This window comes from Melanotaenia boesemani, chromosome 5 (genome assembly GCF_017639745.1).
Source record: "Melanotaenia boesemani isolate fMelBoe1 chromosome 5, fMelBoe1.pri, whole genome shotgun sequence".
NCBI classification, from domain to species: Eukaryota; Metazoa; Chordata; class Actinopteri; order Atheriniformes; family Melanotaeniidae; genus Melanotaenia; species Melanotaenia boesemani.
Window position 1 is genome coordinate 14,028,429 of NC_055686.1, and position 18,033 is coordinate 14,046,461.

At 39.9% G+C, this 18,033-nt stretch overlaps 2 protein-coding genes across 3 annotated transcripts; one reads left to right on the top strand and one right to left on the bottom strand.

Annotated features, from left to right (window-relative positions):
* Positions 1–582: 582 nt before the first annotated feature.
* Positions 583–5,032, top strand: LOC121639472 (GTPase IMAP family member 7-like). 2 transcript variants are annotated; one of them, XM_041984711.1, is made up of 4 exons: positions 583–807; positions 1,085–1,150; positions 3,037–3,150; positions 3,514–5,032. In XM_041984711.1, exons 1-4 carry the CDS (start codon positions 786–788, stop codon positions 4,275–4,277), a joined length of 966 nt encoding a protein of 321 aa, XP_041840645.1. In that variant the 5' UTR covers positions 583–785; the 3' UTR covers positions 4,278–5,032. The 2 variants fall into 2 exon arrangements, with proteins under 2 accessions (XP_041840645.1, XP_041840646.1); XM_041984712.1 differs by having other exon boundaries at positions 584–807; positions 1,100–1,150.
* A 24-nt stretch (positions 5,033–5,056) lies between these two features.
* On the bottom strand, positions 5,057–17,153 carry LOC121639467 (interferon-induced very large GTPase 1-like). The gene is made up of 5 exons (XM_041984703.1): positions 16,960–17,153; positions 14,698–14,759; positions 13,995–14,103; positions 13,649–13,885; positions 5,057–10,648 (listed from the first exon to the last, which is right to left on the bottom strand). The coding sequence occupies exons 2-5, from the start codon at positions 14,701–14,703 to the stop codon at positions 5,976–5,978; spliced, it is 5,025 nt and encodes a 1,674-aa protein (XP_041840637.1). The 5' UTR covers positions 14,704–14,759; positions 16,960–17,153; the 3' UTR covers positions 5,057–5,975.
* Between the last annotated feature and the right edge of the window lie 880 nt (positions 17,154–18,033).

Consider the following 18,033-nt stretch of genomic DNA (forward strand, 5'->3'; position numbering starts at 1 on the left):
CTTTAAAGTAACTTTAAATCTCATAGGTCACTCGTACACACAACTGGTGCGGTTCTTATACTGTAAGATTTTGTGAAACAAGTAATTCTGAATCACTTAACACTTCTTTACAGTATTTATTAGCTTGTTATCCTAATAATTTTTAGCAGGATTGTGCTATTATTATTAAATTTGTGAAAATGCAAATTAGGTTAATCTTATGAATCTTTTGGCATCCGGACCACAAAAAACTACAATACTTAAGACTCTTCAAATCTTTAACTTACTGTACTCTGCCGCATGTCATGACCTCAAGACTCCATTCTTTGTCATTTGGATCTGGCCCGAACATCCACTGTCGTCACGCTGATTGACCTCTATCTGTATAAGTTTATTAATTTCTCAGGACATACTTGCTATGATCCCGGCCATTTTACCCCGTTTCTCGAATTTCCTTTCGATTTCGCTCAGCTCCGATCGGTAAAGATGACGTCAGTTACAGTGGTTAAACCGGAAACTCTTTCACGCTTAAAGCACGAGATGTATATCCAAACGGCGCATTGCTAAGTAGTTTGTAATAATGGTGTTCGTCATTTATTTGTAACCGGTCATTTAAACAAAATTCAGTTTTAATTCTAACAACATCTTTCAGAATTTCACGATTAACGTGGGATTGCATTTACCAAACTTTACGTACAACAGGAAATTTAAAATACAAGCTATTATTTCGAAGGTGACCGGAATCCACTAAGAGTTGAACAGGGAGTGGTTGAGGAAATCAGTGGTGGTAGAAACAGGTTGGTGTAATGGCTGCGAGAGGAGAAACTGGTAAGTTTGTGTATAAAATCCGAGTGAAGTCGTTATTTTTAAGTATCATAACTTGACCACGTCGTTACCCTGATTCCGTGCTCGACAAATTCATTAAAGATGTTTAAATAAACAATAAACGTACAATTATTGTAACTCGTTTTTAATGTAACACGAAGTTTTTTTTATTCCGTTTTACTTTCACTTTCACCGTTCACAGAATTATGGCGCCATCTACTGTTTAAATGGCTCTTTACTTAACTGCGGCTTGTGTCTAACTTTTGTGACTCTTTTCTAGGTCCTCCTGTGGCAGCACCAAAGGGTAACAGAAGAAGAAGAAATAGCATGGATCAACCTCCATCAGGTCTGAACTCTGTTCTCTGTGTTAGTTTAATCCAGGTGTCCTGATTGTGGCCACAACACTGATGTATCAGTCACAGTGTTTTTACCTGGTCTCTATTTTAACTGCATGTTCATGAAGAGCGCCATCATGTAGCAACACTGAAACAGAAAGATGAATGGTATTAACAACAACAAGACATTTAGACAACTATAGAGATGGAAACAATAATGAAAACACATATTAGTATTTTTTAAATGAAAAAGGACAGGACAGAAGTTAGTTACATTTTTAAAAAATAAGTTGATGACCAACAGGACCTACAACAAAGTCCTTCACTGAAAAAAATTCAGAAATCCCACATAAAAGGACAACAGAAAGGTAATGTGAGCAGGTTTAGATCAGTAAGGATACAGTCAGGAGGATGCAGTTCTTAGTATAGCCTTTCATAGCCATCATAGGTGGTAACACAGCTGAGGTATTCTGCACAAACTGTTGCATTAATCCAGCACTGATTGACCAGTGCAGTCTGTAAGATTTTTTTCTGCAAGATGGAGAAAAATCCCATGAAGTTCCTTTAAAAGAAAATAAAATGCTTTTCAGTAATATGACATAACCAAGTATGTATGTGTTCTCAGTAACTAGATCAGAGATGGGCAACTGGCGGCCCGCGGGCCGCATCCGGCCCGCATCCTCATTCAGTATGGCTCGCAAGTCAATTTCCTAATGTAAAATAAACTGATTTCACAAGCATAGGAAGCATACCGTATGTACAGCTGTAAGCGGGCCATTAATCCTTTCCCACTTGTAATTACACTACCAACCGCCAGAGGGCGCTCCCCCTAAACACAAGAGGTCAATACTTACATACTGACCTCATGTTTTTAGTTGCTAGCTAACGTAGCACAGTGCATATCGTTCCGCCTTTTCTGGACTGGCATCTTTGACAGCAGTCAACTATAAGAGAGAGAGATGAGTGGGAAAAAAAGAAAATTGGATCTAGAAAACCGTGTCTTCCAGCCAAGGTGGGAAACAGATTATCTTTTTACTCAGTTCAAAGGTAAACCCATGTGTTTAGTTTGCCTGGAAACAAAATCCGCCATGAAAGATTTCAACTTGAGTCGCCATTACAACACTATGCACAAAGAAAAATATGACAAGTACACAGGAGCTGCAAGAGCTGCTATTGTGGCTGACCTCAAAGGAAAAATACAACAACAGCAGAGCATTTTTACCAAAGCGATGACAACACAACAATCCTCTCTCAGGGCATCTTATGTTGTCTGTTTTTCATTACATTAGTTTTGTAATTAAAATTGAGCGATTGGGGTTTCAGTGACCTACACGATCACAATCTGGCCCTCAGGCAGTGAGTGTAGAATTTCTTTGGCCCTCTTGATTATCAAAGTTGCCCATCCCTGAACTAGATAGAGTGGTTTCCTCTCAATCTGAATGTAGGATAAGCAGCTCAGTCCTGACTTCCTTTATGGGCTCAATATAAAGTCATAAAGATTTTACAGCCGTAAATTAATATTTGCAATTGTTTACTTATGTATGTAGTCTTATTGTTTGGATTTTATTTTTTACCAAAAAGTTTGCAAATTCCTTTCACTTTTCAGTGGAGAGTGGAGAGAGTTCTGGGCTTATCTGTTTAGGAAGATTAGTAAGTTTATTAATCATAGCAAATAAATAAACAAAATAAAGTAAAAAAAATAAAAGACTCTCTCTCTTTCTCTAATCGTGTTAAATAATCGAGATCTCAATTTTGATCAAAATAATCGTGATTATAATTTTTCCCATAATTGAGCAGCCCTAATAGAAACATTCCCTTGAACAGCTCTTGGCAGCAGGAGAAGAAGCAGGAGGCTTTTTTTTAATCACTGACTCCTGAATTCTGTGTTTTCTTCCAGTTTCAGACTTGAGACTGGTTCTTGTTGGGAAGACTGGACAAGGAAAGAGTTCCACTGGAAACACAATATTGGGAAGAAATGCTTTCACAGCAGCAACAGCTGGCCATTCCTCAGGTAACACACACACACACACATTTTAAGTGCTTCATTTGAACAAGTCCATAGGCTTAAACATACTATTAACCCCATGCAGCAGACAGTAAGATAACATGTTAGTGAACATTCACATATTCACACATCCTCCCACTGACAATTACACAGATTTTGTTGATTTCACCAGTCACGATGCTTCCACTTTCTTTCCCTGTCTGTTCACTTCTCTGTTCTACACTGATAATGCTTCAGCTTTCCTAGCTAAAAGCTGGTTCTTCAGTAAATGTGGCAGAGAATCTAAATGCTGGTTTCATCCTTCATCTGAACGTCATGTTTGTTCCTGTGTAGCTGTACATGTTGTAAACTCTCTATTTTCCTCTTTAGTGACCAGTGAATGCAGCAAACAGAGTGAAAAGATGTTCGACCAGACGGTTTCTGTCGTTGACACTCCCGGCCTCTTTGACACCTCCCAGTCTGATGATACGGTTAAGAGAGAAATTTCCAAATGCATCAACATGTCGGCTCCGGGACCCCATGCTATTCTGCTGGTCATCAAGGTGGGACCTTTCTCAGATGAGGATAGAGAGGCGGTAAAAAAGGTGGAAGAGATTTTTGGAGCGGATGCCTGGAAATACACCATCATCCTCTTCACCCATGGAGATAAAGTTGTTTCAGACTTTGAACGGATGTTGGAGAACGCCGGACCTGAACTTCAAGATATCCTGCAGAAGGCTGGAAACAGACACCACCTCTTCAATAATCTCAAAGCCAATGATCGTCGACAAGTTCTCAGTCTTCTGGAGAAGGTGGAGAAGATGGTGGATGCCAATGGAGGAGAGTTCTACTCCAATGACACTTACAAGGAGGCAGCAAAGATGCTGGAAGGGAGAGAGAGAGAGCTCAGAGAGTTTTATGAGAGGAAACTCGAGGATAAAATGGAAGCTGTAAAGGCAGAGTATAAGGAGCAACTGAAACAAGCTCAACATGAAAAAGACCGGGTGGAGAAACGTCTGCTGTCTGAGATAGAGGAGTTGAAGCGGTACTACCACGTCTTAGAGAGCGGAATTCGTCATGTCATAGAGCAGATGAACAAAGAAGATGATATTGAACTCCTGAAGAAGTTTGATGAAGTCCTGAAACTGAACTGAACAAAGATATGAAAAAGCCATTTGTCTTCCTCTTACATCATAAATCATGATGACACTATATGATTTAGGCCTTCCTTACATTATCATGAAAGCCCTTGTTTTGTCAGCTCTGGAGGAGCTGAGTCACTGAGGTAACAGGTAATGGTGGATGTGCTAATGCCAGGTGAGATGGTGGAAGGTAACATGATTTAACAGCAGGGGTGTTGGTGTTTGGGCAGGTTTGCTACAGGAAGATAAAAATGGCATCACTAAACCGGTTTGCTATTTCCCAGTCCTTACCTGTGTGTGATGACCTCTGTCTTATTCTTTTTTTTTTTTATTGCTTGTTCGTTATTGTCGTGGTTTAGTTTGTTGCATCACCAAGACAGATGTTTATCTGGCTTAGCGATGCTGTAATGGCGATGTGCTTATGTCCATTTATATTTTTATGTTTATGTTTGTACTAAATAGGATTGGGAGGGAAGGAGGGTGCATGCATGTTGTCTGAGAGAGAGAGAGAATATGATAATGTGTGTTTTTACTTATAAACAAACTGTTAGGTTAAACGTTAGGTAATATATGTGGGTGACGACTTGCGTTTTTAATATACAAAAATGTTTTTATAGTTTAAAGCACTCTGTGATACTTTTTTGTATAAAAAGTGCTTTGTAGATTTTTTTTTTATTTAATTTATTTCAATATGAATGTCTTCACAACCCCAACTTAAAAAACTGTTGGGTCACTGTGTAAAATGCAAATAAAACAGAATACAAGGATTTGCAGATTTTTTTTTATAGCACAACACAGAAAACATAAAAGGAAAAATGAAACATCCAAATACAACATGAAAATATGACCACATCTTAAAATGAATGAAATCAGCACATCCCAAAAAGGTTGTAAATGATGAACAACAGTGTAAATGTCTGAGGACCGAGGAGACCACAGCAGAGCACTGTTGTCTCATTCTTGTCTGATTTACAGATTCAGCTCAACTTAAGCTTCTTACTCACACAGTAAAGCTGGATTAGATTTTATTTTCTAACAAAACGTTTTGCAGGGTGACACGCTGCCATAGACAAACAATAAAAGTTAGATTTATACACCAACAAGAACCTTCAGCGTTCTCCAAACAAGATTAGCAATAACAATCTCAACAGATCTCAATCATCTATTCACATCTTTCAATATGTTGAATATGTGTGTATTTAAATTCAAGGAAAGTTATTACTTAAAACCAAACAAAATTTTAATAAACATTCTGTACAGTAATAACAATATTTAACTGGATCATCAATCAGGAGCAATTAATACAAATATTTCACATCAACTCCTTCATCGAAAGAAAAGCAACAATCAAGGTGATGCTTTGAAAACAATAAAACAATAACCAAAAAAACTGCAGTCATATTGTTGCTTTTACTGATTGTGGTTTTCAGTGATAATATAATTATATAAATAGTTTGAACAGAAACAACTGTACTAAAACAGATTACTATATATCTTGTGTTAAAAATAACTTTTTTTGTTTTGTCTTTTTACAGTGTATTATCTAAACCATAGAGATAAAACATCCATATGTACTGAGAGAATCTTCTAATTGTCTTAAAAGTAGTAATAATTCAATATAAGTATTTTACTTTTTGTATCATGAAAAATGACTTGAATCCAAACTAAAGAGAAATTATCTCTAACTCAAGAAGAGGAATGTTTGTTGTCTCACTTGGTGTTGAACGACTCTTGCAGGCTGGCTTTTGCCTGACTTTCTGTGATTTGTTTCCAAGCTTCGGGAATGTCAGCAGGCTTTGCATCAAATTCTTTGGCAAACTCATTGTTGTACTTTGCTATCACATATTTCCAATAGTCTGATGCCTGAAAGCTCCCATCTGGAGTGATTTTCCAGTCTGGGAATATTTCCCTGTAAGTCTTAAATGGATGAAATCCACCAGAATACCCACAGTTAAATCTTGAGTCACTAACTACAAGAGAAGTACATATTTCAGTAGCAAGTTTCCCTGTTTTGTCCCACCGACATGTACCAAAACCTTGTGACCGATGCAGTGAAGCAAAGTGTTCACTGTGCTCTTTTCCTCCAGCTTCACAGGGAACTGCACAGAACGGACACAGTTTACCACAACCAATCACTCTGGTGAAAAGCACATTTTGAGGCTTCAAATGGAGATTTTCCAGTTTCATTCGAAGGTCCTTTTCTTTAAACTCTTCTTTAAGAGCGTCTTCCATCTCATTTAAACACACTGTGAGCGAGTGAGCAAATGGCTCCACATCAACGTTGTTCAGGAACAAGAAACCATTAAGAGCATCCTGGGAAATAACCAGTTTATCACCAAGTTCTTTGCAGATTTCTTCAACAAATGTCTTCAAGTGTCCAACATTTTTTATTTCTGTCTTTTTAATGGCATCTTTTATGCTGTTGATGCTTGACTGAAGATGTCGGTCCTCGAACTGGAGTGTTGTAACTCCATTTGAAAAATGCTCTACGGTTTGATCAAATATCCAAGACTTTACATAATCCTCATATGAGTGAATGTAGTCCAGATACTTGCTGAAGTCATTCTTTGAAAGCAGATCCAGTAAAAGTGAATACTGGAAGGACATTCGTGTGCTGAACTGCTCCTGTCTCAGCATTTCATCAACGATATCAGGACCAAGGGAACGGTTGACGAAGTTCTCAACAGCAGGCTTCAGACATTGTTCTGTGAATTCTGCAGCCTTCTTCTGACACTGGTCTCGTTTGCTGAACACATCTTTGAAATCTGTACGAAACTTTTCCTTGTTGCTCATCAGACATCTGTAGGGATCATTTTCTTCAATGAAATCGTCATGCATTTTCTGAAAATCTCTGGCAGCAAATCCACAGATGTGCTGCTTTAGAGAAACCTCAAAGTCAATATCTATGTTTACATTAGCACTGTTTAGCCGCTCATCAATGATATGAAGGATCTCCTGGATGTAAGTTTCATGGAAATTGGATTTTCTATCCATTTTTTTACCAATAAGTTCTTTGCAAGTAGATATTATGCTGTCAGCCATTTGTTGTACAGCCTTTGCAGGTTCTTCACTCCAAAATTTCCACAATGGTTCCTTTTTTAATTTGTTGTACCATTTCTGCGTGTATTTGAAAGGTGTCATTCCACAATCTTCCAGTTTTTTTTCACTCAGCAGTTCACATGCACGGCTTCCCTTGTGTGACAGATTAGTCCACAAACAGTGGGACACACTGCTGAAGACATTTATAGACTTTTGTTCAGAGAAAGACAGTTTATTCAGAGTTTCACTCCACATCTTATCAAATTCCTTGTCTAGCTCTGTCTCTGTCATCTCAACTTTTTTCTTTCGACATTCGTCAATCAGCTCACACACTGCTTTCTCTATTACTGTTGTGTGATTCCTCTTGATTTCATCCAGTTCTTTCATTCCCCGTCTGATATCAGCTGCTGCTGTGAGCTGGTTAATTACAGAGTTTTCTAATTCTCGTCGAAGACTCTTTGCACTGTTTGCAAAATCCTCTCTGTATCTTTCAACCAGATAAACATGACCCTCTGTTTGCTTGAAGTATTCCTTCAGATTGTCCAGGAGCTTGGTCTCCCATTCAGACAGCACTGACACAGCTTCACTTTTCAGCTGAGTGAGGAGTTGTGTCATGTCAGATAGTCCAGATTTTGCAGCAACTGTACCAAAATTAGAGATTCTCGTCTCTGCTTTGGTAACCCAGGTGTACATTTCTTTCTTGAACTCCCACTCCCATTTGTTAAACTCTGTGCAGAGTCTCATGTATGCATCAGCTACAAGGCTGTTTCTGAAACTGAAGATGAAGTTTTCATGTTTTACTGCATTCCACAGACTCTTCATCCACTCTCTAAACTCCAAGATCTTATAAGCAGATGCTTCACTCTCTCCCAGTAGATGGAGGATGTTTTTCTTGAGCTCATAAACAGCCTCACTGTATCCTGCATTGACTGGTGCCATTGGTGGGTTTCCATTCCAGAGTCCAGGAACGTAGCAGTTCCCAGTGTCTGGATTGTACTTCATCACATCAGTGAAGCTCTTGTTCTCCTCTTTCTTTTCCATTTTAGCTGCTGCCTGGGTCATCTCATTCAGCTGTTGCAGGAGCAGTTTCCTGTCTCTCAGGTTCTTCTCATGAGCTGAAACATCAGAAACGTTCTGGTGAACAAACTGACATTTGGGCTTTTTTCCCACCTCCTTCATCCTGAGGAAAGCATGCACCACTATCTGCAGGATGTCCTTCATTTCTGTTGAATTCTCCATTGCAATATTGATAATGGTGATATCACTCAGCCCCACGACAAGTGTTGCAAGCTCATTGTCATGTTCATGGCTGTTGTCCAGCTGTGCCAGCTCTGGTGACTTTAAGCCCTCAGTGTCGATGATCACTATGAAGTCACAGCTGAGATCTTTTTTCACGTCTTCATTGACTTTGATGAGCAGCATGAAGGCACCTCGAGTGCATCGACCACTGCTGACTGCAAACTGAACTCCAAACATGGTGTTAAGGAGAGTGGACTTTCCTGTGCTCTGAACTCCAAGCACTGTGGCGACCATGATCTTGTTCTTTGGAGACACCAAGTCATTGAGCTGAGAGAGAACATCACTCACCCATCTGAGAGGTATGTTGGAAGCATCTCCATCTACAAGCTCAAGAGGAAATCCATCAAGTAACAGCTGTGCACAGAGTTTGGGCAGATGCTGCAACTGTTTACGGTAAGGGTCTGTTTCTGGAAGGGAAACCGAAGCTTCGTAGATCTGACCCATTTCACGGAAGAAGTGTTCAGTTCCCAGTGAGCCGTTGGAAAGTTGTCTGTCAATTTCTTTGATCTCTTCTTTGTTTTCAGAACCTTTACACTTCTCTTTGTACAGCTCCCTGAGTCCAGACAGCTTTCTACAAGACAAGTTATCGAGGTTCATTCGCATCCATTTCAGGAAATAACACCTCTCTGTTCTTGAGCTGGATATGGCACCAATGAAACAAGTCATAGCTGCTGACATGTCATAAGAGTTCTGCTTTTTCCTCAGTTGTTCTTTCTTCACCTGAAGATCACTCTTGTACTGCTCTATGTTTTCAGACCCAATCTTTCTAAGTCGAAATTCTTCCTTCTCCAAGAACGTCAGTTCCTTCCATATTTCTCCTTGCAAGGGAAGCTGATCTTCTTTGTATTTAAGGATGTCTTGAATGACTTCAGTGATGGCATCTGCTTTTTGCTTTCCAGCCTGACACTCTGGAGAGTCTTCATCAACCAATATTCCCAGTTCATGAGCCACGTCAGCCATCTGCTCTACTGACATCTTCCTCACTGAGTTCCCAACGACATTACTGACTGATTCTCTCAAACATTTGACAAAGTCTGCGTCATTTTTCTGTTTTGTCTTTATTATGATGTTGTTGTTGGTCAATCTTAACTTGGTTGCTACCTCCTTCAATGTGCTAAAACTGAAGTTCTTGTTCTGATGGTTTCCTACCAAGAAGATCTGTGCTTTGTGGTTTTCGTTCATTAGCAGCTCACATCCAGAGTCCAAATTATCAAAGAATACAAACACTGCTGCAGAGGTTTGACATAGAAAGGAGAATTGTGTTTCAAATGAAGCAATGTCACCATGAAGGTTAGCTATAGCAACTGGCTCAACAAAAATGTCCATGTTCTGGTTTCCACAAGGAAGGTACCAGGTAATTTCAGTCAATCCATTGGATATTTTTCTTGGACTGTCTCCACACTCCATGTTGTGGTGAACAAAGGTGTCATGGCACTGTTGAGAACTGCTCAGAAGCTTGTTGAGGATCTCTGACTTGGACAAGGAGCATTCACCCAGTCTCACAAAAGAGACCATTGGAAGTTGAGAATGAACAATTCTTTCTTCAATGAAGCCTTTGGATTTTAAAAGATGTTGAGGTCTGTACTTTTTCACAATGTCTCTCATGGCCCACAGCATGAGGGTACACTGTGTTGGTTCACAGTTGGGAAGCAGCAGAGGTACAGAGAACTGACACATTGACATTTTTAGTGTCATTTCTTGTTGTACAAAACCATCAGAACACAGAAAGAGAGCAGTGATTATGTCAAGAGGGTTTAGCCTGTCATCTGTATTTAAACTGCCAAGCAGTTCATCAAAGTTTAATTCCATAGTCTCTGATATATCACTGCAGTTTGGCTCACCTACGGATGTGCATTTTGCATTCCTAGCTGTCACGTTAACCATCATCAGTTTCTTTAGAAAATACCAGGTAATGTTTGAGTTGCACTTTACAGGTTCATCGTTGATGGTCTTCTCATCAATCTCCAGTATCTTGCTGAGTGACAACTTCTCTCTGTAGTACTGCTCCAACCCCAGATCCTTCAGAAGTCTCTCCAGGTCTGTTTCTGTGGAAATAACAATTATTATATTTTTGAAAGAGTTGTGGGAATTGCAATATTCCAGTTGAATACAATATCAAACCTTTATGTTGACTTTTCTAATGTTTGTTCTTGTCTAATGTTTAACTTTTGTTGACTACCCCCCTCGAGCCACCACCTCACCATGGTCGAGGTTTATAGTCTTCCTAGGAGCTATGTTGTTGGGGATTCATATCCTCGGTATGGTCACCCCTATGAAGAAAACTAACAATGGATCCAAGTTTCCCTTGCTCAGACGTGGGTCTCCTGGAGCCCCCTTTAGATCCAGGCCTGCAAGTGGGGCTCCATGACAAGTGCCTGGTAGCTGGGCTTGCACACATGGTACCCAGTTGGACTCAGCCTGAAGAGATGGCATGGTTGAGTCCCCTTTCAGAACGATCTTAAGCTGCTGTTTCTGGCAGAGTTTCAACTATGGCCCAGGTGAGGTGGGGGACATTGAGTCCAAGTGGCCCATATTCTGCATCTCCATTGTTGAGGCAACTGACCGGAACTGTGGCCATAAGGCAGTCAGTGTCTATTACCCCCAAACTTGTTAGTGAACACAGGCTGTAAGAGATGCTGTCAAGCTGAAGCAAAAGTCCTATCAGACTTTTTTGGCCAGTGGGAGTCCAAAGGCATCTGATAGGCACCTGCAGGGTAAGAGAAATGCAGTTTCAGCAGTCACTGAGGCAAAAATCTGAGCGTGGAGTTCAGTGAAGCCATTGAGAGCAACTTCCTGATGGTTTTGAGAAGATTCTTGATCATCTGGTGGCTCAGGAGGGGAAAGCATTGCTGTTCGGTTCATGTACAACCAGTGTCAGAGCTTGGTCTACATTCTAGGCAGAAAGGCTGATTTTCTTCCAGTGGGGGTTGGACTCTGCCAGGACTGTCCTTTGTCACTGATTCTGTTCATAACTCTTTTGGACTTCTGTCCAAAAATCTTTTAGGTGCAGTCTTGCTTTTTGGCCCCAGGACTCTGCTTTATGTTTTTTTTTTGTTTGTTTGTTTGTTTTTTTGTTGTTGTTTGTTTTATGCTATTGGCTTCATTGGGCCATGATTACCATGATCGGGCAATCATTCACTGGAACAATTCCTAGCTGAGTGTGAAGCAGCTGGGATGAGCATTAGCAACCCCAAATTCAAGACCATGGTGCTTGGATTAGAGAGGAAAAAAAATTCTTTGGGTGGGGTAAGAGATCCTGCCCTAACTGGAGAAGTTCAGGTATCAGAGTCCTGTTCATGAATGAGAGAAGATTGGAGCATGAGACCAACAGGTGTATTGGTATTGGTACACCCCATCCTCTGTGACTGGCTTCTGGACTTTCTGACTGGCAGGCCTCAGTCTGTCAGGATAGGGAACAGAACCTCAGCCAGTATCATCACAAACGTTGGCACACCACAGGGGTGTGTTCTCAGTCCCATCCTCTACACCCTGTTCACCCACGACTGTGCAGCCTCCCACAAGGACAACATCATCCTGAAGTTTGCAGACGACACCGCTGTGATAGGATGCATCACAGGTGGGGACGAAGCAGCCTACAGGAGGGAGGTGGCCTCTCTGGTGGCGTGGTGTGAGGACAACAATCTCACCCTCAACACAGACAAGACCAAGGAGATGATAGTGGATATGAGGAAGAAGAGGAACCCTCATCATCCACTGCTTATCCGCGGGCTGGAAGTGGAGAGGGTGAGCAGCTTCAAATATCTGGGGGTCCACATGAGTGAGGACCTCACCTGGACACTTAACACTACACAGCTGGTGAAGAAGGCTCAGCAGCGGCTGTACTTCCTGAGGAGGCTGAGGAAGTTCGGCATGTCACCGAAGACCCTCCGCAACTTCTACGGCTGCCTCGTTGAGTCAATCCTGACCAGCTGCATCACCGTGTGGTACGGCAGTTCTACTGTCACGGACCGCAAACGCCTGCAGAGAGTGGTGAAGACTGCATCTAAGATCACCAGGACTCCCCTTCCCTCTCTGCAGAGCATCTACCAGCGCAGAGTCCTCAGGAGAGCTGCCTCCATCATCAAAGACCCCACCCACCCTCAACATGGACTGTTCACTCTCCTCCCCTCAGGCCAGAGGTACAGGAGTGTGAAATGCAGGACTAGCAGACTCAGAAACTCTTTCTTTCCCTCAGCCATCAGACTCCTTAACAGCTAACAGCAGACTGGAGTCTGTAACAATGGACTGTACATTTACACATACTGACTGTTTACATTATCAATGCACCTTATTATTATTATTCAGTATCTGCACATATATCATACCATCTACCTCATGACAGTTCTTTTTTGCACAACTACTCATTCAGTGCTGAATGTTGCACAGCTTATGTAGCACGCTGTACATTATGTACATAGATTACTTTACTTACTTATATTTTACCTATAGTTTATATTTATGTTTACTCTTTTGCATGCTCTTCTTAAATTAGTCTTTCTATATACTTTGAATATTTATGGCATTCGGTGTGGACGGCAAAGTAAGAATTTCACTGTACAGGGAAACCTGTTTCCTTACTGTGCATGTGACAATAAACCCTTTGAATCTCTTGAATGCGGATGCGGCATCGGTCTGTTGTTGCTAAGATAGAGCTGAGCCAAAAGGCAAAACTCTCAATTTACCAGAAAAGCTTTGTTTCTACCTTTACCTATGCTATTGAGTTGTGATCAAAAGAATGAGATTGCAGATACAAGTGGCTGAAACAAGTTTCTTCCAACAGGTGCCTGGGCTCTACCTTAGCAATAAGGAAAAAAGCTCATTCAGGAGGGACTCGTAGTAGACCCACTGCTCCTCCACATTGAGATAAGCCATCTCTAGGTCATCTCTGCTTAGGCTACTGCCTCTGTAACCCAATCTCAGATAAGCAATGAGTGGTGGAGGGAGGATGAATGGATGGATGGATTTTTTAAATAAAAAATATTGTTATTTCTTGTCTATTATTATTATTATTATTATTATTATTATATGTTTGACTATTTCCATACCTGTGTGTGGAGGTTCAGCAAACGTCTCATCCTGCATTTCTTCAGGAACCTGAGGGTTAATTTCTTCCTCTGGTCTGTGTGTTGGGCTGCTTACATCAGTTGCTGTTGGCACAGTTTCTTTCTCCTTGCAGTTGATCACCATGTAGCTCTCAACTTCACCAGCAGGAGTGTCCAAATGCTGAGACATTAACTCGCTCCTGATAGTGTACGCTGTTGTCTTCACATGAGAGCAAGGAGCTGCGGAAATAATAATAATAATAATTATTCAGTATGACCCTACTTGCAGATTACATCATACGCTGCCTCCATCTTGAATGAATCAGTTTGATTTGCTGGACTTTACTACCTTCTTCCGTCCGCTGACTGTCATCTTTGCAGGCAGAACAAGCTGATGATTGAAGATCCTCCTCTTCTTCACAGTAAAGGTCATAAAACATCTCTTCATCATTCATTCCCTTTTGATGAATAAAAAATGTATTTAAATATCCCATACACATGATACATGAGTGAATGAAGACTATAGATGTCTCTATCTGATCACAAATACTAGACTGAGGAAGAGGTCCAAGTTGTTTTTTATTGATCATATCTGGGTCACTGAGTACACCTTAATTCTGATTTCTGTTGTTTTAGAAGAGCAATGACATCATCAATTCAATATATGACTATTAGCACATGGCTAATTGGCATAGCAATACAGACACACAATACCAAAGTTATTCCCAGGGTGTTCTGATAATATTCATACAGGACTCTTCTTTTGCTGCATGAATAAAACAGTTTTTAAGTCACTAATATCACTGAGAGAGAGACACATGTTACAGTAGGCAGGATGGGTCAGGTTCAGCGTGATTAGAAAGTAAAACTTTGTTTTGTTTACATTGGTTTCTTTTTAGAAATAATTTTTACACTTAGAACCATTTTCATTTATGGGGATTTTTTTTTTTGCTGTAAATTATGTTTCAAAATATTTTACAGAAGCAGAAAGACTCAGAAAATGAGGACTTTGCTTGTATTTTCTTTTAGACATGCATAAAACAGCTGTTTACCTCCATTGTGGATAAAAGACTTTACAGGCCAAACCGAAGCAGATTATTTAAGTAGCTTCTTCCTGAAAGTGAAAGTGAGAAAAAGGAGTCAGTTTTTATTTTCCAAGAACAAAGATGGAAAAACTTTTCTCTCTCCTGCATTATATCAGACATTTTTGTACACACCACCTAAAAAAGTTTTGAATTAAAAACAATGTCTTTACCAAGCTGTGCTTACAGCACATAAAACAACCTTCATGCTCAATTTAGGCAAAATATTAAATGACAATTACTAGTAAAGAAATTAGACCTATATAATATAATCACTTTGGCTGATTCTGTTAGGGTTCCTTTCTGTCTCCCCTTTATGTGTGTTTCCCTGGATTACCCTAGTGTGTGCATCTGGCTCCCCCTGTCTGTCTTGTGTGTCATGTCTGTTCCTGGCCAGGAGAGCTACCAAGGCAGCAATCACCTCACCTGGGCTGATCTCCACATCAGGCTGACCTCATCCACCAATCAAACCACCACAGTACTTAAACATCGGACCTTTCTACATTCCTTGCTGGATTGCACAGTTACCCATCTGGAATATCGTGGCCTTTCTAGTTCTCAGCTTGATTCAGTTCATGTTTTATAACTTCTGTCCTGTGTCTAGACTCCTGGTGCCTTGGATCCTGTCAGTCCTGTCTGCCTTGCCAACCTCCTCGACTGCCCCTGCTCCGATCCACTTCCTCGTCTCCGGCTCCTACCAGCTTCACGCCCTGCTCTGCCTGCCTGTCTGCCCGTTCAGTCAGCAGCGAACCACCGTGGTCAACGGATCTTGAACGTGGATTGAACTGCTCAGCTCCAGCCCTTATTAAACCCTTTCTATTTGAACATCCTCTGTCTTTTGGTTGCTCTGTCTGCACCGTGGGGTTCAGAAACCATTGCCTGTCTGACCCGTCGCAACAGATTCATGTGTCACTTTGTCCATAAATTTCTCACAGGAAAATATACAGTGTGTTCTATCTAAATGATCTTTTAATAAATTATTTATATTTACTTTTGCTAAGAGATGCAGTTACTGCTTTCCAAGATCTATCAGGAATGTGTTGTTAAACCACAGACTGGCCTCAATTAAAGCCTTTTCTTCCTTCTTTTATCTGTAATATGCCAATGTTGCCACCTCAGCGACATTGTTAAGTCAGCTTTTATTTACTTTATTTTTCTTTGAAGGTATTAAGTTGAAGTAGAAAACAGTAACCAGCAATAGTGTGGAAAATGTAACACTTTTAAGAAATACTGAGAAGGCTTACAGCTCTACGATGGGCAGGATGAGATATAACATGATCATTTGTCCAAGTAAAAAAAAGAAAATCAACTGAACCCCATATTTTATATTTGTGAACATAACTGTTACACAAATCTGTATATAAAATATATGAAATGTGTAGAATATGTTTGGTTTTGTGTCTCAACCAGTTAGTTTACAGGGAACAAAAACACCAAGTAAGTGAAATGTCCCTGGAGGTTACAAAGGTAGTCTAAAAAGCTCTGATATGAAAAGGAATGAAGTAGTGAAGTTCATCTGATAAGGTTTATAAAGGTGTAAACAGGGTTAAACTGGCCTGGTTTTACCGCTATCATGGTTAAACACTGAGTTTAACAGATTTTGTTTAAGTGTAGCCAAGTTTTTTTTTTTTTTTTTTTTTTTTTTATTCTTTCTTTCTTTAGTCGGGATTTTGCACTTTCCAGACGCTCCCTTCTCATGTTTTTTTTTTAAAATGCTGATCCAGGACAATTCCACTTTTAATTTCACATTGATGTGAACTCAGAAGGTTTTTTTTTTGTAGTAAACAGCCTCATAAAACCACCTGAAATGTTTACGAGTATGAAAATAAACTAAATATAAAACCGATTTTAACCAATTTTGTTCATTCAGTAGGGATTTTGCACTTTGTAGACACTCCCTTCTCAGTTTTTGAAACGCTGATGGATGTCCCGGACATCCTACTTTACCTATCTTTACCAAACTGACAGACTCTATATCATCAATCTAAATAAGTCTTAGACCTGTGCACAAACCTTTCTGAGCACTGAAACAAATGCTGAAAGTATTGAGTGTCTGCAACAAAATTTTTGCTTTACATTTTATCATGTAGTACACAGTGGAGACTGAGGAGGTTGCCACACAGTTCAAATGACAACATACAGTACAGTACAAACCCCACCCTTCTTACTTTGTTCTTACTGCTTTGGTTTTCTCAAACAAATAATTGAAAGTTTGAACATAAAACAACCTACCTTAGCAGAAGATGTTCCCATAGTAAAACGTGGTCTATTTATGAAAGCTTTTCTTCTTTCTGGCTCCTCTGTTTGAGGGTAAGTTGTTCTCTATAAACACTGCAAACTGTGTGAAGTGGGGATTTTCAGACCCCTCCTTTTAGAGGCAACTGCTGCCTTACAACACTTTCACTTTTGTTTTCGCTATGATGTGAACTCAAAAGGATTCATTTAGTAGTAAATGGCCTCATAAAACCACCTGAAATGTTTATGAGTATGACATAAAACTAAATATAAAACACTGAGTTTAACAGACAAGTGTGGACTTTTGACTACAAGTGCTGTGATGGATTTTTAGGGTTTACTTTATATTTCAGTTTTATCTTTCTCTGACAATCAAGGGTGAGACTGAAAAACCATTTTATCTGAACAGCCAGACCAATCAGAGTTTGACAGATCAATGAATGAGAGAAATAATTTACTACCAACCCTCACCCCACAGTACTGCACACCCGCTGGGTGGGAGGTGTTTTTCTGACTGGACCTACTTTTACTTTTGTTTAGATGATTTACTGGAAAGCAAAACTTAATTTGTCAAAAAAGACTTACTGAACAAATGTATCTTTTAAGCTGTTGTACACATTTGAGATATTTTGTCAGAAAATCAGAATTCAAACACAAGGATTAATGTGTACAGGTGAAATAAAACAAGTTAAACTCCATGTTAGAGAACAGAATTTAATCCAGTAAATATTACAACACAACCTGCACAAATATACACTACTCACAAAAAGTTAGTGATAAAAACTTTCACTTTATTATTCTCAAGTCATGAATGTAGGACATTTAAGTAGAAACATGCAGTGGTAATTCCTTCAATCAAAACAGCCTATTGACACAAATGTTAACAGTGGAGGGAATACCATAAAACATTAACATGTCCATAACTACCTGTATTCAGTGTTTGATTACAAGTTGTTGTGGAACATTTATTTCTTCCTTTCATGGTTCAGACACTTGCGACACCTTGTTAGAGAACAGCATGTTGTCCAATAAACACTGTAAGTTGTACATGTGCCTTCAAAGTTTAGAGGA

Excerpts from the sequence above, each read along its gene's own strand:
- LOC121639472 (XM_041984711.1), top strand. The coding sequence starts at position 786 with ATGGCTGCGAGAGGAGAAACTG. Across the intron at positions 808-1,084 it reads GGCTGCGAGAGGAGAAACTG|GTCCTCCTGTGGCAGCACCA; the intron begins GTAAGTTTGTGT and ends ACTCTTTTCTAG. Across the intron at positions 3,151-3,513 it reads AACAGCTGGCCATTCCTCAG|TGACCAGTGAATGCAGCAAA; the intron begins GTAACACACACA and ends TTTCCTCTTTAG.
- LOC121639467 (XM_041984703.1), bottom strand. Across the intron at positions 13,886-13,994 it reads CAGTCAGCGGACGGAAGAAG|CTCCTTGCTCTCATGTGAAG; the intron begins GTAGTAAAGTCC and ends TTATTTCCGCAG. Across the intron at positions 10,649-13,648 it reads TGCTGAACCTCCACACACAG|AAACAGACCTGGAGAGACTT; the intron begins GTATGGAAATAG and ends TTATTTCCACAG.